At 51.4% G+C, this 15,808-nt stretch overlaps 1 protein-coding gene across 7 annotated transcripts in view; it reads left to right on the top strand.

The window, feature by feature from the left end:
- ITPRIP (inositol 1,4,5-trisphosphate receptor interacting protein) overlaps nt 1–15,808 on the top strand; it is a 54,654-nt gene that overhangs the window by 20,710 nt on the left and 18,136 nt on the right. For 2 of the 7 annotated variants that reach the window (XM_075935521.1, XM_075935524.1), the window contains exon 2: nt 9,839–15,760. The exons of 2 other annotated variants lie outside the window; for them this stretch is intronic. In XM_075935521.1, coding sequence (XP_075791636.1) covers nt 9,852–11,504 — 1,653 coding nt within the window. In that variant the 5' untranslated portion in view covers nt 9,839–9,851 and the 3' untranslated portion in view covers nt 11,505–15,760. Of the gene's footprint in view, nt 1–2,130; nt 3,559–3,602; nt 6,910–7,036; nt 7,279–9,838; nt 15,761–15,808 lie in introns of those variants that run through there. 3 more of the 7 variants (XM_075935522.1, XM_075935523.1, XM_075935525.1) reach the window with 3 other exon arrangements.

Below are 15,808 nucleotides of genomic sequence, written 5' to 3' on the forward strand. Positions count from 1 at the left end.
AGATGCCTGGGATCTTTTAAGGCAAATAGCAGAGCCGGATTAGGGCCTGAGTCAGTCTGTTTAGGGGAAGGGGCGGCTGCTTTGTCCTGCATCCAGGGCGAGCATCAGTGTTTCCATGAAAATGCCTGATTGTGCTGCTAGGGGAGAAAAACATCCCTTTGAAGGTCTGCAGCAGGCTGCTGGGCAGGATGTCCAACTCTGGCCGTGTGACTGACCCCCTGGCACTGAGAAGCTGCCCCCGGCAGGAGGTTCATGGAACTTCTGAGGGCAACAGTGCTCTGAGTCACACCGCAAAACAACAGTCACCGGGGCAGATATCCTTGTCAGGCAAAGTGATCCCATGGATCATCTTGGGTGGGGTTTCCAAGGCACCCTTCTAGCCTCTCTCTCAGAGGGAGGATGTTGAGAAGAGGTTGTATTTTCTTTCCTTTCTCCCTTTGAAATAATGTGCTATGAGGGGAGAAATAATACAGAGTAAGAGGGATAGTCCAAGGTTTAGGGCATTAGTCTAGGCACTCAGGAGACCCTCAATTCCGTGCTCTGCCATAGTCTTCTTGTGTCACCTTGGGTTAAGTCATTTAGCCCCTTTGTGCCTCAGTTTCCCCTGTGCAATGGGGTAACTCACTGTGAGCTGATTGGGGTATTTATTCTCACAGTCATTAGCTAAAACAGCAATGGGGCCCTTAGAAGTACCAAAGACCTAGATCGCACAGGGATGATTTTAAAAAAAAGATACTTTATAAAAGATCATCGTACCCTGACAGGGATCCAGCTGCTAGTTTTTCTTTTCTTGCGTGGTTGTTTTCAAGACGTCAAGAATCAGAACTGCTGAATAAGGGCAGGAGCTGACTTGTGCATGTCTGCTGCTCAGTAGTGACTCTCTGAGGCCAGGCCTAGGGCTTCAGCTTCCTGTTTCATAAGGCGCAGTGCTTGTGGAAGGAGGCACTGAGCAAGGGACTGCATAACTAGCATTCTTGGCACGTCTGTTCCTGGCTGTGCTACTGACCCCCTGTGTGTCCTTGGGCAAGTCCCTTAATTTCTCTGGTCCTTTGCTTCCCCAGCTGTGAAATGGGGGTGACGGGATCCTGGCAGGAGTAGGTGAGATTTAATGTTTGTGAAGATGGGTGGAAGTTCTGCTGGTTGTAGCTGTTAATTTCAGCAGGTGCAATACAGATGAAATACTGGTTCTGTGTTAAATGGACTCAGAACTGACTCTCTCTAAAAACGAACCTTCCTTGAACGTTGTTCCATGCAGCAGGGCTTAACTTGAGGTTTTCCAGCGGATGGGACAATAAGGCTCTTCGTATTCAGCATTGCTGTCTTTAATCTCCCTCTGCTCAATAAAAATAAGGAGTCCCGTGGCACCTTAAAGACTAACATGTTTATTAGGGCATAAGCTTTCGTGGGCTGCTGCTCGCTTCATCAGATGCATGGAGTGAAAGTATCAGATGGCAGGGATTTTATACATACATACAGAGATGGGAGTGTCACATCCCTGCTAAGAGGGCTAATTCAATCAGGGTGGATGTGCACACTCCCAACAGTGATAAGAAGGTGAGAATACCTAAAGGGGAAACGTACTAATTGTGAGGAGCCATTCCCAGGCTCTGTTCAGACCCATTCTGATGGTGTCACGTTTGCGTATGAATTCCAGCTCCGCCGTTTCCTGCTGCAGTCTGGTTTTGAAATTGTGTGTGCTCAAGTCTGGCAATTTTCAAGTCTGTAACTGAGTGTCCAGCCAGATTGAAGTGTTCGCCTGCTGGTTTTTGTGTGTTTTGTTTGTTCTTGGTGTCTTATGTGTGTCCATTGAGTCCTTGGCATAGAGAGTCTCCCATCTCTTTGTGTATGTATAAATCCCTGACGTCGGATTCTTTCATTTCATGCATCTGATGAAGTGAGCTGCGGCCCACGAAAGCTTATGCCCTAATACATGGGTGGGCAATAATTTTTGAAGGGGGACCGCTGGGCTGCCCCAGAAGAGGCGGGGCCTCGGGTGGAAGGGGTGGAGCCAGGACACTTCCTATGCTTTCCTGCCTACAGACCCTGATTGGCCTGGGGGCAGAGGGAGCACATGAAATCTTTGCCCCCTGGTGCCTAGAGCAGCGTTTCCCAATTTTATTTGGCCATGGAACCCTTTTTAACTTGAAAGAATTTCACGGAACCCCTAGGTTCCGAGGGAAGAAAAAAAACGCAATTTGTCTCTGTCTCTTTAATGGGTCAGGGGAGTGCCGGTTTCTCACGGAACCCTTACTTTCGCTTTACGGAACCCTGGGGTTCCGTGGAACACCAATTGGGAAACACTGGCCTAGAGAGACCCTCCAGCTGTTTTTAAACAGCTGACGGTTCCCTCTCGGTGCCGCACGCCCCTGGCGGTGGGAGGAGACTTTGCATGCTCTCTCCTCCCCCAGGCCAATCAGGGCAGCACAAGAAGTCTCTTGCCTCCTGCCCCACGCTGCTGGAGGTTCCCTCTAGTGCCATGCACACCTGGCTGGAGGAGGAGACTTTGCATGTTCTCCCATCCCCGGGTCTCATTGGCCTTTGGGTAGGGGAGTGGCAGGGCAGCCGTAGGCCAGATCAACCCGCTTTGCGTGCCGGATTCAGCCCGGAGAGGCTCTCTTGCCCACCTCTACCCTAATATATTTGTTAGTCTTTACAGTGCCATGGGATTCCTGGTCTTGGCTGAAACACCCCTTGACTCAGTATCGCCTGTTTCACCAGCAGCTCTTCAGAGCGTTATCCCTTTCCCAGGTGACCGCTCCTCTTGGTTCTCTGCTTTTGGCAGTATCCAGGCTGGCAGTGCCAGTATTCCTGGATGAGTACCAGCGGGTAGCAGAGTGCGAAGTCCTCCCACTGCTCAGTACGATTCTGGCACTTGACCATTCAGCCCTGGCAGAATTATCGGTGATGAAGGTTTTATCGCCCTGGGTGATGGAAACTAAACAAACATCCCTCCCCCTGCCCAGGTCTGTACTAGGAGCTACCCCAAAGCAAACCCGAATGAGCTGCTTTGTTACAGCTGACGCAGTTCGCCAGCTGGCAAGCGCCAGGAGAGAGGTAATGCATCTCCAAATATTAGAGTTCCCAGTGTGTTTCAGCACTTGGATTAGATGCAACAGCCATAATCCATCCCACGCCAGAGGAACAGCCGCGCCCTCTCCCGGAGCAGGGCTCCACGCCAGCGTGCCCTGCCCTGGCATGCCCCTGCCTCGTGAAATGGAGAGTCTGTTTGGAGGCAGCTAGTCTTGCCCCACTTCGGATGTGCAGCGGCTCTGAGAGACACCGACTTGCAACCTGGTTCTGCAGGCTGGCTCCAGTCGGACGATAATACTCGGGGCTTGGAAGAATGTTCCAGGCATTTGCTAGGTGGGGGACTTAAACCCACCAGCTGACAGGCAGGGACGAAAGAGGGGCGTGTGGAGAGATTCCAACAGGAAAGCCCAGCAGTGACCCCTTCGGAAGACGTCCCACCGGCGGCTGGGAAGAGGGCGCGCTGGCATGTATACCAGGATCCTGACCCTGGGCTTTGTGTGACTGGATCTGCCTCTAAGCAGCGAGAGTGTAAGTTTGAAATGCTGGCTGTTGGCAGGGAGAAGCGCTGCTCTGTCCCTCCTCTTGCCTCCAGAGCTGCCTGGCTGCTGTGAGAAGGGCAGCTGGGGAACCGATCTATGGTATTGAAGTAAAGTCCCATTTGGTGGAGATTTGGGGGGGGCAGATCTTCCCAAGGAGCAGCGCCAGTACAGGCTTCTGAGTGCCTCCGTGTTAGCAGGACACGGGCTGGAGTCTCGCACGGCTGCTCCTTGGTTCTCAGTAGGTTCTAGCCCTGTTGCCGCAACTTGGCCAAAGTATGAGCAGCAGCAAAGGCAGTGGAGGGAGCTGTGGTGGACTCAGGAAGTTAACGGCGCATCTCCATAGAGTTTTCTCTGCCGCTCTGAAGAGCTGGAACTTTTCTTAGTGAAAGCTTAGATTTTTGTGGGTCCATGGACGAAAGGTTCCCCCTTTCTCTCTGGCCCCCCTCCCCCAATATGCCATTAGTGCTTCAGTTCATGCCACACCACTGTGTTCCCTAGTCTGACCTGTACAGCACAGGCCAATGAACTTTGCTGATTGAATCTCTGTGAGAGCAGGAGCAGAGGTTTTCCAAGTGGGGGGTGGGACCAGGTTATCCGAGGGGTGCGTGGACCTGACTGGGCCACACTGCACGTCTGGGCCGGGGATGCAGGAAGCAGACAGGACTATGGGTGGATGGTCTCGACTGCTGGGACCAGGGTCCCTGCCCATCTTGCTCGTCCCTGGAAGCAGCACGGTGGGAGTGAAAGGCAGCACGAAGGGGCAGACCGAGATACACTGGGCTTGCATTCAGATGGGAGACAGGGCTAGTAGATCACAGTGGCCTCTTCTGGCCTGATCTATCGGGATGAATTTGGTCTCGCACGACTGGTCTCATTTCCCTTCGTCATGTCACAGAAGAAAACTCCCATTTTTTGCCACGGCGAATTGTGCCCAAGTGTGGATAGGAGGGGTCCATGCACTTGGGGCTGAGGCACCTAGGCAGAGTTTTGAGGCAAACCTGCACAGCCCCCTTTATTTTTACAGCCTGAGCGTGCAAGAGGTTGCCTAGCTCTGTAGAGTACCTTGCACGCCACTCGGCTCCAGAAGGCAGCGTGGCTTAGTGGAGAAAGCATGCCGGTGTGGGGCGAGGTTCAATACCCACGCTCACTTAGCAGCAAAGCTGGGGAATGTCCCGCCACCGCTCTGTGCCTCAGTTTACAAAGGGGCACAATATGCAGCAGGATGTCTGGCTGTCATCATACAGCGCTCTAGAAGGGCGAAGTATCCCACTATTACCCCCGAAAAGGGACAGTAAGAGAACATTATGAAGGTTGCAAAATCACCCACTCAAACATTAGGAAATGCCAGCGTTAAGGTTGCCTCTGTAATCTTAATTGGGCACCCTCCACGCCCCGTGTGCACGTGCCCCTGTGAAACAGCCTTTGGTTAGACGAGATCACACTGCTTCTCCCCCACAGGATCCCTGCCTTGTTCAGCTCCCTGGATGGAGGAGTGGGGCAGCACAGGGAGGGAGGCAGCTGTCTGTAACGTCGCAGCAGTCGCGCGTCATGCCCCGTGCGGGGAGCAGAGCTAGAGGCCGGGCGGAGGCCTACAGTTTGCCAGTGGGCTTCACAGAAAAGTAGTGAGATATGGGACTCCTGGGGCCCCTTCTTTCTCTTCCTTCCCCCACCCCCAACACCCAGCCTTGGTCTCTTCTGCCCTGTCCCCCTGCCCGTCACTTCCCTGGCCCATTCGCTTTGCCTGTCCAGTGCCAGTTTCTGGTCCTCATGCGTCTCACCCAGCCCCCCTACTCCTCCTCCTCCTCCTCCCGCGTCTCACCCAGCCCCCCTCCCTCCTCCCGCGTCTCACCCAGCTTACAGGGAACATGGTGCCAGGGCGGGAGGCGGAAGGGGGACATTGTCACTGACTGCACAGGAGACAGGTTCCCTGCTCTCTTTAGATGCCTGGATTCACCCTGGCCTGGGGCAGCCATTGCTGGGGAAGTCTGGCGTTCCCCACTGTCACCCTGGTTTGGAGGGGGCTCTGTCCCTCTGCAGGGATGGTGCAGGAGCAGCCTGGTTGCACACAGGCACTGGGAGGGGATGGGCCGTGCTGGGCTGAAAGGGGCTTGAGGATGGGAAGAAACACATGTATGGGAATGTTAGCCGTTCAGCTCTCCGAACCCTCGACTCTGCAAACTGCTACAGGGACGGGGGGGCGTTCCCCAAAGCTTTGGCACTTGGCTGCATTTAGGCAGATTTCCCTGGGGATGACATTCCTGGCTCCTTGGAACTCTGCCCCTTGCTAAACGTCGAGTTCCTGCTACAAGGCACGGACACTAGAGCAGTTCAAGAAAAAAAAGTCACCCGACTTTTATAACCTGGACAAAACAACATCTTGTTCCCTAGCCTTGTTCTCCGAAATGGCTGAACACTCAAAAATAAAACAGCCTGGGTCAGACGTCCCTCACAGGACATTGCAGCCAAAAAAGTTTACACTTGGCAAAACAATAAGCAACTGAAAACAGGGTCTGGTAGTGAGAAGTCAGGCCAGGCACACCGAAGAGGCAGTGCTCCCTGCCAGTGTCCCCTGTAGGCTGGGTGCTTGTACCATCAAATGCCGCCCAGCTGATTAGCAGAGCGCCCCTGGTTAGGTTTTTCGTTCTACTGGTGGTGCACATCCGCACATGCCTTGGTGCACATAAAAATCACCCCACAGAGGGATGGAGAAGATTAGAGGGAAGATTGTTGGTAGCAGTGTTGTTTCTCGCAGAAAAGCTGCACTGGATGAGCTGTGGGAATGGGATGTTCCTAGCCTATGTCAGCGCTGGAGGGACTGAAACCTGACTTGGACCTCTCTACAGTAGAAAGTATGCTGGTCTAGATAAAGCAGTGTGAATGCAGTCTAAGGTATAAAAGGGGGTTGCACTGGTGTACCCTATTACTGGTACAAGGCACCGTTCACACTGGTGGAACTCTACTACCAAACCTGGCAGAACTGAATCTACACGAGGCTTATAGTGATCTGACAATGTCGATTTTAAAAGCAAGCTACTTTTCCAACCCACCTAGTTTTATTAGTACAATTCCTGGATGTAAACCAGCCCCTACTCAGGATCGGAAGGCACGTGGCCTCTGGCACCTTGCCATGCTTTTTTTAATCTCTAAATGTCCACGCCATTCTGCAAACACGCAGCTCCGAGGACAGGAACTCGGCCGCATTTCCTGCCTTTCCCTTGCAAACCGATAAAAAGCCTGAGAGACACCGGAGTGACCCAGCTTATTTTTAAACCACATCAAGGCACGAGTCTCATGCTGTAGCTGCGTCTCCCCGATTTGCAGCCGTTTTACAAAGAGATGAGTGAGTGGCAGATGCAAAAAAAAGAGAAACAATTGGGGAAGGGGGAAGGATTTCTAGTCTTCTGTGTGTGTGTGTGTGTGTGTGTGTGTGTGTGTGTGTGTGTGTGTGTGTGTGTGTGTGTGTGTGTGTGTGTGTGTGTGTGTGAGAGAGAGTGTCTTTAGATTTGGAGGTGTGGGTGGCTGAAAAACATTGGGAGTGAATGTAAGGGAGGGACTTTTAGCATTGTCTTGAGCACTGTGTGAACTTTCCTTGTGCTGTTCTGCCAGTGTCCCTCTGGCCTGGTTTGTTGTTCCAGTCCCAGCCCTCTCTGGCGCAGAGGCTACCACTTACGGATAAATATATAGCAACCTGTGTTCTTTCCAACACATGGTAGGTGTACATGGTACTGTGGAAATACACAGAGGCTAAGTCTCTGTCCTCGGCATAAGTTAATCGCTAATTATGTGGTGCCTCGGGGAATACACAAATGGGGAGTAGAACATGTAGCTCCACATGTCATCATGCCTAAATTAGTGGTGGTCTCAGTGGGAGTCAGGATAGCTCTCAGGCTAGTGTGACAATATTAGAACAGTGCCTTCACAGTAAAAGTAAAAGACATGGTATCCTCTTAGTATCCTCATGTGGAAGGGCAAGGGGGTACCTTACGATGATACCATATTTTCTCATGACTGACTCGTGTCTGTGAAGGTCTTATTCCCTACTGGCAGAAGTGCTGAGCTGTGTGTCATATGACCCATACTGCCAACCTAATGGTGAGTCTTCTTCAGTTCAAGTGTTGGCCTGCGTGTCTAGAGCAGGAGGACTGGCGTTCTAGTCTTTCTGCTGCTATTCAGTACTGATGAGTGCAGCACAGAAGCAACAATGAATTCCTAGGTGGTGGGGGTATGCTACAATATGACCTGAGAAAACCATGTCGACTAGCAGCTTGTGAATTTGTACTGAAGACAAAACAGCTGGAAGTGTCCCGTATTTAGTTTTTTATGTAAAAAGTGCAGTTAAAGGAAGGGGAGACTGGCTTTATAAAGCAACATCCAGTTAATGTCTAAGTAATTTGCTAAGTGTGGGACACTTCCAGCCCACTTAATTAGCCTCATTTGCTCTGGTCCTACATGTGACCGGTACCTTTTCCCCCCCATGTTTATAAATAACTTGGATTTTGTTATTTCCCTCCAGCTCATCATCTGAAGAAGTGGGCTTTGCCCCTGAAAACTCTTGATATTATATATATATATATATTTGTTTTCTATGGTGCCACAGGATTACTTGCTGTTTTTAAAGATACAGACTCACACAGCGACCCCTCTGAGATAGAATATAGGATACATTTGTTAGTTACGAAGTAGTCTACTTTGGTTCTGGTTGGCTTTCGTTGTATTATCTGAATGTATTTTGATTCTCCTCGCAGAATCCCTTCCGTCTCACCGATGCAAAGTTCTGTCTCTCACACATGCATACACCCCAGGGTCTGTTGCATCTGAATGTTCCAGCAGAAAGAGAAAGCCACAATACTCTTCTCTAGTCCTCGTGGACGCCCTATTGTGCAAATTGTCTGTGAGGAGCTTCAGAGATAGTGACTTCCCAGAACCTTTGCAATGTCTAACCATGGAGAGAGAGAGAGAAAAGAAACACCGCCCCTAAGTACCCGAAGAATTCCTTTCCGTTCGCTCAGGCGGCGCTGGGCCTGTCAATCAGTGTTGGGCCGATGTCTAGTAAGCCAATGGGATTGTGCCCAGCAAAACTAATTTCTTTAATACTAACTCTTATCCATTCACCATGCCCCCAGGAACCCCTGAGTTGCAAAGCACTCCTCCATTCCAACCTAGTGTAGTATGGGAGCCAGAACAGATGAAGCCCTGCATGCACTGTGACGCTGTCCCCCAAACCAAGACTGGGTGAAAGGAGGCGTTGTAGCAGCAACAGCCTCCACACTGTGCTGCATGTCACCACAACGGCACTGGTTGGGCCCCAGCTCTTTCAGAGCAGAGCCAGTTGGGGGGAGGGGGGGGCTGGGGGAAAAGGGGGGTGTTTGTTCAGACCTGGCGGGCATGTTTCCCACTGGATCACGCTGTGATAGACCAGCAAGCTCTATTTCACGCCATCCCTCTCCGGGTGTGAGGAAACGCTCCCTCCAAACTTCCATCTCACCCGCCCTCCTTGTCCACATGCCACCCTGCTCTGGCACCCCCCAAACTGGGACGGAGGTGCCCCAGCATGACCTCGGCTTTGCCGTGAGGCCAGGACACGTTGAAGTTGCAGGAAGCGACTTGGGATGTGTCTCTTCCCCCAGAGACACACAGCAAGGTAGTGACGTTCCCACTCCCCGTGGGAACGAGCAGCGCTGAGTGTGAAGCTAGGAGGGTTATATTAAGGCAAGTGGGGCTCTAGGCAGGCCCCGCACAGAAGGTACCCTTGGCCTGCCCCTACCAGGACCATTTTCCGTCCCACCCCGTGCACTGTGCCTCTGCCCATTCTTAAAGTGGCAGTGCTCCTCTGCACAAAACTGGGCGGTAGGAGGGAGAGCTTTCCAGCCCTCCTTCCAGCCTGCTGTTCTGCCTTCTCGTGGCTGGGAGGAAGACTTTCCTGCGAATGGGGGCAAAGAGAGGAGTTTTCCAACACTCGCAACAGGGGGACAGCAGCAAGAGACTCCTCCTCCTGGCTCTGAAGGGCAGCGGAGCGATGGATGACTCTGGGAACCCACATGCTTTACCAGACAGACCATTTCCTTTCCAAGCCTCTAGGAGGGACCCGGTTTGTGAACTCCCAAAAGTGCCAGAGACTCTGTGTCAGGTATTTAGCTGGAGGGAAGAGAAAGGACGTGATCACATGAGGCAAAATGGTTTTTATTAATGACCTGGTTTCACTGCTCTGAACGTGGGAGGAGGCTGAATATCTGACTGACCGTGGGTCTTTCTCCCCCTCTCTCTTGCAGGGAAGGAACCGCCATGCCGGCAGGGATATTCCGGGTGTGTCTGGTGGTGATTACGGCCATCGTCAACCACCCACTCCTCTTCCCCAAAGAGAACGCCACCGTTCCGGAGTACGCGGAGGACGTCATCCAGAAGATGAAGGCGCGCGAGGAGAACCTCCGGCTGGAGCAGCTGCGTTTGGAGCAGGAGCTTGCCAGGCAGGAGGTCACGCTGAAGGTTGTGGAGAAGGCCCCGGAGACGGAGGAGCCAAACCTCAAGGAACCCTTCGCCTGGGACGTGTGGAGCGCCATCTCGATGGTTGTCTTCCTGCTGATCGAGCTCTGGAGGCAGGATCACCAAGATGGGAACTGGCAGGACTCTGCCGGCGAGGAGGACGACATGGCGGTTCTAGGGAAAGCATTCAAGGGAGTGGCCCTCCCAGACAAAGCCGCCTTGGCCAACTTCTATGAGAGGTGTATACTCGGCGCCACTGGCGACGTGGCGAGGATGCGAGAGCTGGTGGAAGGGTTTGCCGACGACTTGCTGGAGGCCCTGAGGAGTGTGTGTAACCGGGATGCCGACATGGAGGTGGAGGAGTCCATAGGGGTGGGCAGCATGTATGAGAACTGGAGGGTGCACAAGCCATTGGTGTGCGACTTGATTGTCCCTTTCACGCCCCCAGAGCCGTACTGTTTCCGATCCCAGACCTGGTGCTCGCGGGAGTCGATCCCACCCGACAAACAAGGCTACGGCACCATAAAAGTCTGCCGGGCGGATGAGGACGTGGCAGGTTGCATCTGTGGCAAGACTACGCTGGGGGAGGACATGTTGTGTCTCCTCCATAGCCCAAACAACCAGCCCAAGTGCAACGATGAGATGGAGGATCTGCTATGCTTCAAGAACAGCCAGTATCTGGATGCAGACCAGGTCATGAAGTGGTTCCAGATCGCGATCACCAAGGCCTGGAACAAAATCTCCCACAAGTATGAATTCGACCTCACCTTCGGCCTCTTGGACTCGCCCGGAGCCCTGAAGATAAAATTCAGGTCTGGCAAGTCCATTGCCTTTCACCTCACCCCTGTGGTGCAGTGCGAAGACTCAGATGCCTACTTCATCTCTCATTTCCCCCGCAGCGGCCTGACGGCTGATCCTGCCTCCAGCGCCTACTGGTTTGTGACTTTTGCAGTGTACGAGAGGCGGTTCATCCACTCCATCTCCAAAAAGCTGCCAGCCAATGCCTGTCACCTCAGCTGCCTTCAGATCCTCTCCTTCCTTCATGGCAAACAATGCAGTTTAACCGGTCCAAGCAGCCTCACTAACTACCACTTGAAGACAGTGATGCTGCATTTACTGCAGACCCGGCCCTATAAGGACTGGGCCGCCGAGTACCTCGAGGCCAGGCTGCAAGACATGCTGAAGTTCCTGGAGAAAAGCCTTCAGGAAAAGAAACTCTACCACTTCTTCGTCGGGAACCGGAAGATACCGGAGGTGCTGAACTTCCCAGTGGTGTTCCAAAAGGCCGAGCCGCTCAACCTGTTCCGGCCTTTTGTTCTGCACAGAGACGCTTACCGAAAGACGGTGGACGCTTTTTATGAGATGCTGAGGAACACGTCCGCACTGATAAATGAGTACACGGTGCACATTCCCTCTGTGGGACACACAAACATGATCCACAAAGAATCCCTTTAGCAGGACAGGAAGAGAAATGCTTTTCCTCCAAGTACAATCCTGGGCATTGCAGAAAGCTCCTGCAGGCAACTAACTTGAGCAAAAGAGACTCACCTTTCATGGGAACATGCCAGGCCCTGCTTCCTACAGAGTGGGAAGGAGGGAAGGAAAGGAGGATAGAAACTGCAAGATTTATGCTGTCAGTGTCCATCCACTACACCAATTGGCTGGCTTTTTTCTCCCATAGTTCACCAGTCTCGCTGTGGTGGTGATGAGCGACAGACAGGACTAATCTATTCGAGTGTTAACTGTGCAAACATTGGGTGTTGTTCAGAATCTCTAATTGAATAATTAGTTTGTTTCTAACGGAGGGAGAAGGGAATGAGAGGGAAACTTTTAAGATGGCGCCCCAAAAAATAATATTGTAAACGCGTCTACTTCTAAAGCGTCTACTTCTAAAGAGCAACAGCTATTGTGACTGCTGGGGAAATGTAGCTTGAAAGTTTAGTAATAGTTGTTTTTTTTTCTGTTTTGGGGGAGCGTGGGGATTAAAACCCAGACTCTGCAGATGAATTTCAGTCCCCCATGTAGCAACGGAGAAAACAGCATTGAAATCAACCACAGGTGGGGGGTGTTTTTTTTTTTTTTAAACAAATGGAAATTCAAGTTGCAAAAGTGCCTGCTTAGTAGGATTTTCAGCTGCAGCTAAACAACTCTTCCCCTTCCCTCCCCCGCTCAAATACACACTTCCTGTACCTTGCAAAATCCTTCTCCCATGGGGAACGTACCGGAGACTGGGACAGGATACATTTGTGAGACCATATCATCACTCTCTTTCATTATCGTCCCAGTAAAGGGCAGGGGAGTGGATTTCGTGCCAGGGTGAATGTATTCAGGACAGGATCCCACTGCTGTTCTGAATGACACAATTAAGCATTCTTTTGATGTTGTGATTCTCTGAGCAGCAAGACAGACACAAACAGCAGGTTCCTAAGGGAGGGAAAAAACCGTTAGCCCTTAAGCAGCTGACTCGTGTATAGAGGAACCCACTGTTGCTGCCATGAAATGAGCCCAAATATAACGGCCTTCTAGCAAGGTGAGAGATCTCTCTCTCTTTTTTTTTTTTTTTTAATTGCACCAAGGTAAGCAGGACTAAGGAAGCCTGGTGCACAAGGGTGAATGGCAAATAGCTTTATAGCTGGATGAGGCAAATTCTTAGCCTCTGCAGTAAAAACCGAGGCCCTGTCCCACCTCCTAAACACCCCCCATGTAAGGTCTCCGACTGCATCCAGACAAGACCTGCCTCTCGTCCTCATAAACACTGCTGCTTCAATCAGTTGCTTTTAGGAGTCTCGTCTGGAGTGAAGTGAGGTTCGCAGCCCTGTAGGACCAAAGCCTGGTGAATTGACAACCCCTCTCAAGCTTCTAGCAGCTGCAGGAATCGGAAAATCAAGTCTGGGCTTCCCAATGTGGCAAACTTTCAACTGTTTTGCATTTTGAGGCGAGGGCTCTCGTCTTGGTACACGGCTCTCTTTGTAGAAGAGGGGGATTCAGTCCATGCTGGCTGCATAGACAGCAGGGGTGGTACCTCTTTACCTAGTTATGACATTTCTTCAAAGTAGATTTCATCCCATCTCCTTGATAGTGACTCTTTCTGCCACTGGGGTAATTATCCCTTTAGTGCTGAGAGTAAGCCTTCAAGAGATGGTCCCCTTTCCAGGAGGAACCATTATCTCCTCCATGTGGATTGAGGCCCAGAGCCCCCCTTCCAGAAGAAAAGGGGGTTCGTCTTATGCCCAAAAGTAGAGCGCACGGGCTGAAAATTCAAGGGGGTTATACATTTGGCTTCTGCCACTAGCTTGCAGCTAGCCTCCGACTCACATTGTCGTACCCTAGGGCAAGGGTTGAGGGGTTTTAGGTGACCACCCTGGTTTAGCTACGCCCTGATCTATGACATTCACGTTTCGGATCAGAGAGTGACTGCTGCAGTCTTTAACCAAAAAAAGGAAGGAGACGGGCTGTTGGTTAATGGCTGCGGCTAAAGCCCCTGAGTCACTTGAGAAGAGAAGTTGTTGGTCTCTGCTCCACGTTCCAGCCGCCGTGTATCTGCCTCTCCAAACTGCCCCACACCATTGGAGGTCTCTTTTCAAGAAAGAATAGGACGAGAGTGACACGGCATGTCCAGCTGACATCAGGCAGGCAGGAGGTAGCTAGCGCTGCTGGGCTTTGGGGCTTTATCAGCACAAACCAGGCATGTTAAAATGCGGGTAATTGGCTAACTGTTGTAACCACTGAAAAATTTCAGCAGTTATACACACTTGCCGTGCAGAGCGGCAGCCAGTTCCCCAGGAGCTCGTGTGCACTGGGAGCTGGCTTAAAAGCTGGCTCCCAGTTCCTCCTGGCTCCCGCTTGCCATCCCACTGCCAGGAAGCCAGCATCAGAGGCAGCAGCATTGGGTGGTAGCCGGTTCCCGGAGAGCCAGACTGGGAGCTGGGTATAACCATATGGGTAACCAATAAGCTTATTGGTTATCCAATTAAGTGGCTACACTCGTACATCCCTCACATAGACCACTAATCAATGATGGGTAATCCAAAACCAGTCGCAAGAGACTAAAGGGCGACTTGGACAGCCACGAGCAAAAAGCTAAGCGGAGGTTGAGAGCAATAGAGATGTGCAGTAATATCAGAAGCTCTGTGGAGCATTTAAAAACTAAAGCAATGTGCCTCCCATGGCAGCTGTGTTCACAGTGCTTCGAACGGTGTCCTCACCAGCCCTGTTGTGTCACAGACCTGTCACACGCAGGGCGTGGCTTTCGGCCCCTCTTCAGTGGACTGCCGTTACAGCTAGAGAGAACTGAAAATCTGTGTCCCATTACCTGTGAGGCGTCCAAACGCAGCATGTCCGAAGCATAGAAAGAAATCCATGACCCAGGTGCCGGAGGGAATGACACGTTGTGGAATGAAAAAAATTAATACAAGAAAAAGGAGAGGGAAAGGCCACTTCCCCTGTGAAAAGTGTGGGTGCAAACCCACTTAAAAGCGGCGTGGACGTCTCAGCAGCAGTTCAGTTCTTGGTGGTTTTGGGGAGAGCCTGTAAAGTCGAGTTTGCAACCCTCTGCAGGCAGCGGGGGAGGGGAATGTTGCAAACTACCCTGTGTTAGCTACGCGTGAAGTAATAGTGGGGACTTCCTGGATCGATCCAGTTGGCTTTGCAAAGGCTGCTTGAACATGAGGTACTTATTTTGCAGCAGGGGCATCTTAAAGATATATATTGCAGATTCAGGCTCGAAAGGCCCCTGCCTGGGGGAAGCGCTCTGTATTCCCACAGCATGCTTCGGTAAAGCTGGTGGAAGGGATGTCCTTCGTAAGCTGTAACGCTGAGGCCCTGAGGGCTCGATCCACTGGAAGATGAGGGACCCTCTGTGTTGTAATTAAAACTGCACAGATCCTGTACTGACCCCCCTGCTCTTGCTGGCTGAGGTAGTACTGTTGCTCTCTGTTTTCCCCAGGGAACATTGTCATGAGGGGCAAAGGTTTGTCTCCATAGAGTCCAACCACCGCCACTACTCCAGAGTTACTGCTTTAATCTTTTATTACAGGCATGGACCCAACGTGCAGCCTTCAGGGGCTTATTCACGTGCAGGAAACACCTTGGGCTAAAACCGTTACTGCTATTCATGAGCTGAATGTCTTTTAATAGAGGCTCTTCCATTTTGTGGGGGAAGGTGAAGGTTTCACGCTTCAGCACGTGTCAGCCATGGGACAAGGTATCTACCTCCCCATTCCATGTGCAGCTCGTGTATTCCATAAAGAGAACTCTCCGTCCATCATTCAGGCAGGGCATGAGGTTCTGCTTGGGCTTTTCTGATGTGTTAGTGTCCAATCTATAAGACGTGGAGGAACGAGCCGATCTTTATGGCATAGCTGCTGATCACTGTTTGCTTGGAGGTTCTCACGGGGCCATATGTGGTAAACAGCCTTATTTATTACTTGACTTTTTTTATACCCTTTTGTAAACTTAGTAGCTCAGAAGGGAGGTCTCCCTGTACTGTATTGTGCAGGGCTAAGCTGGGAGGATGGGGAACAGTACAAAGTACCATATCTTGCTGCTCAAGCTCCCCCTTCCTTGGGGTTTTTAGAACGTCCATATCCTATTCCTTTTAAAGGATACACGGGGAAAAGGTTCTGTATTAAAGTGCTGCTTCTAAAGCAGGTTGTTGAATTTTTGTACGCATTTCTCATGCAGCTTTATTTATAATAAAAGAAGTACTGGAAGTCTTGTATGGAATCTTAAAAAAAAGTGTGTGTGTGTGTGTGTGTGTG

Source organism: Pelodiscus sinensis, chromosome 8, assembly GCF_049634645.1.
Source record: "Pelodiscus sinensis isolate JC-2024 chromosome 8, ASM4963464v1, whole genome shotgun sequence".
NCBI classification, from domain to species: Eukaryota; Metazoa; Chordata; order Testudines; family Trionychidae; genus Pelodiscus; species Pelodiscus sinensis.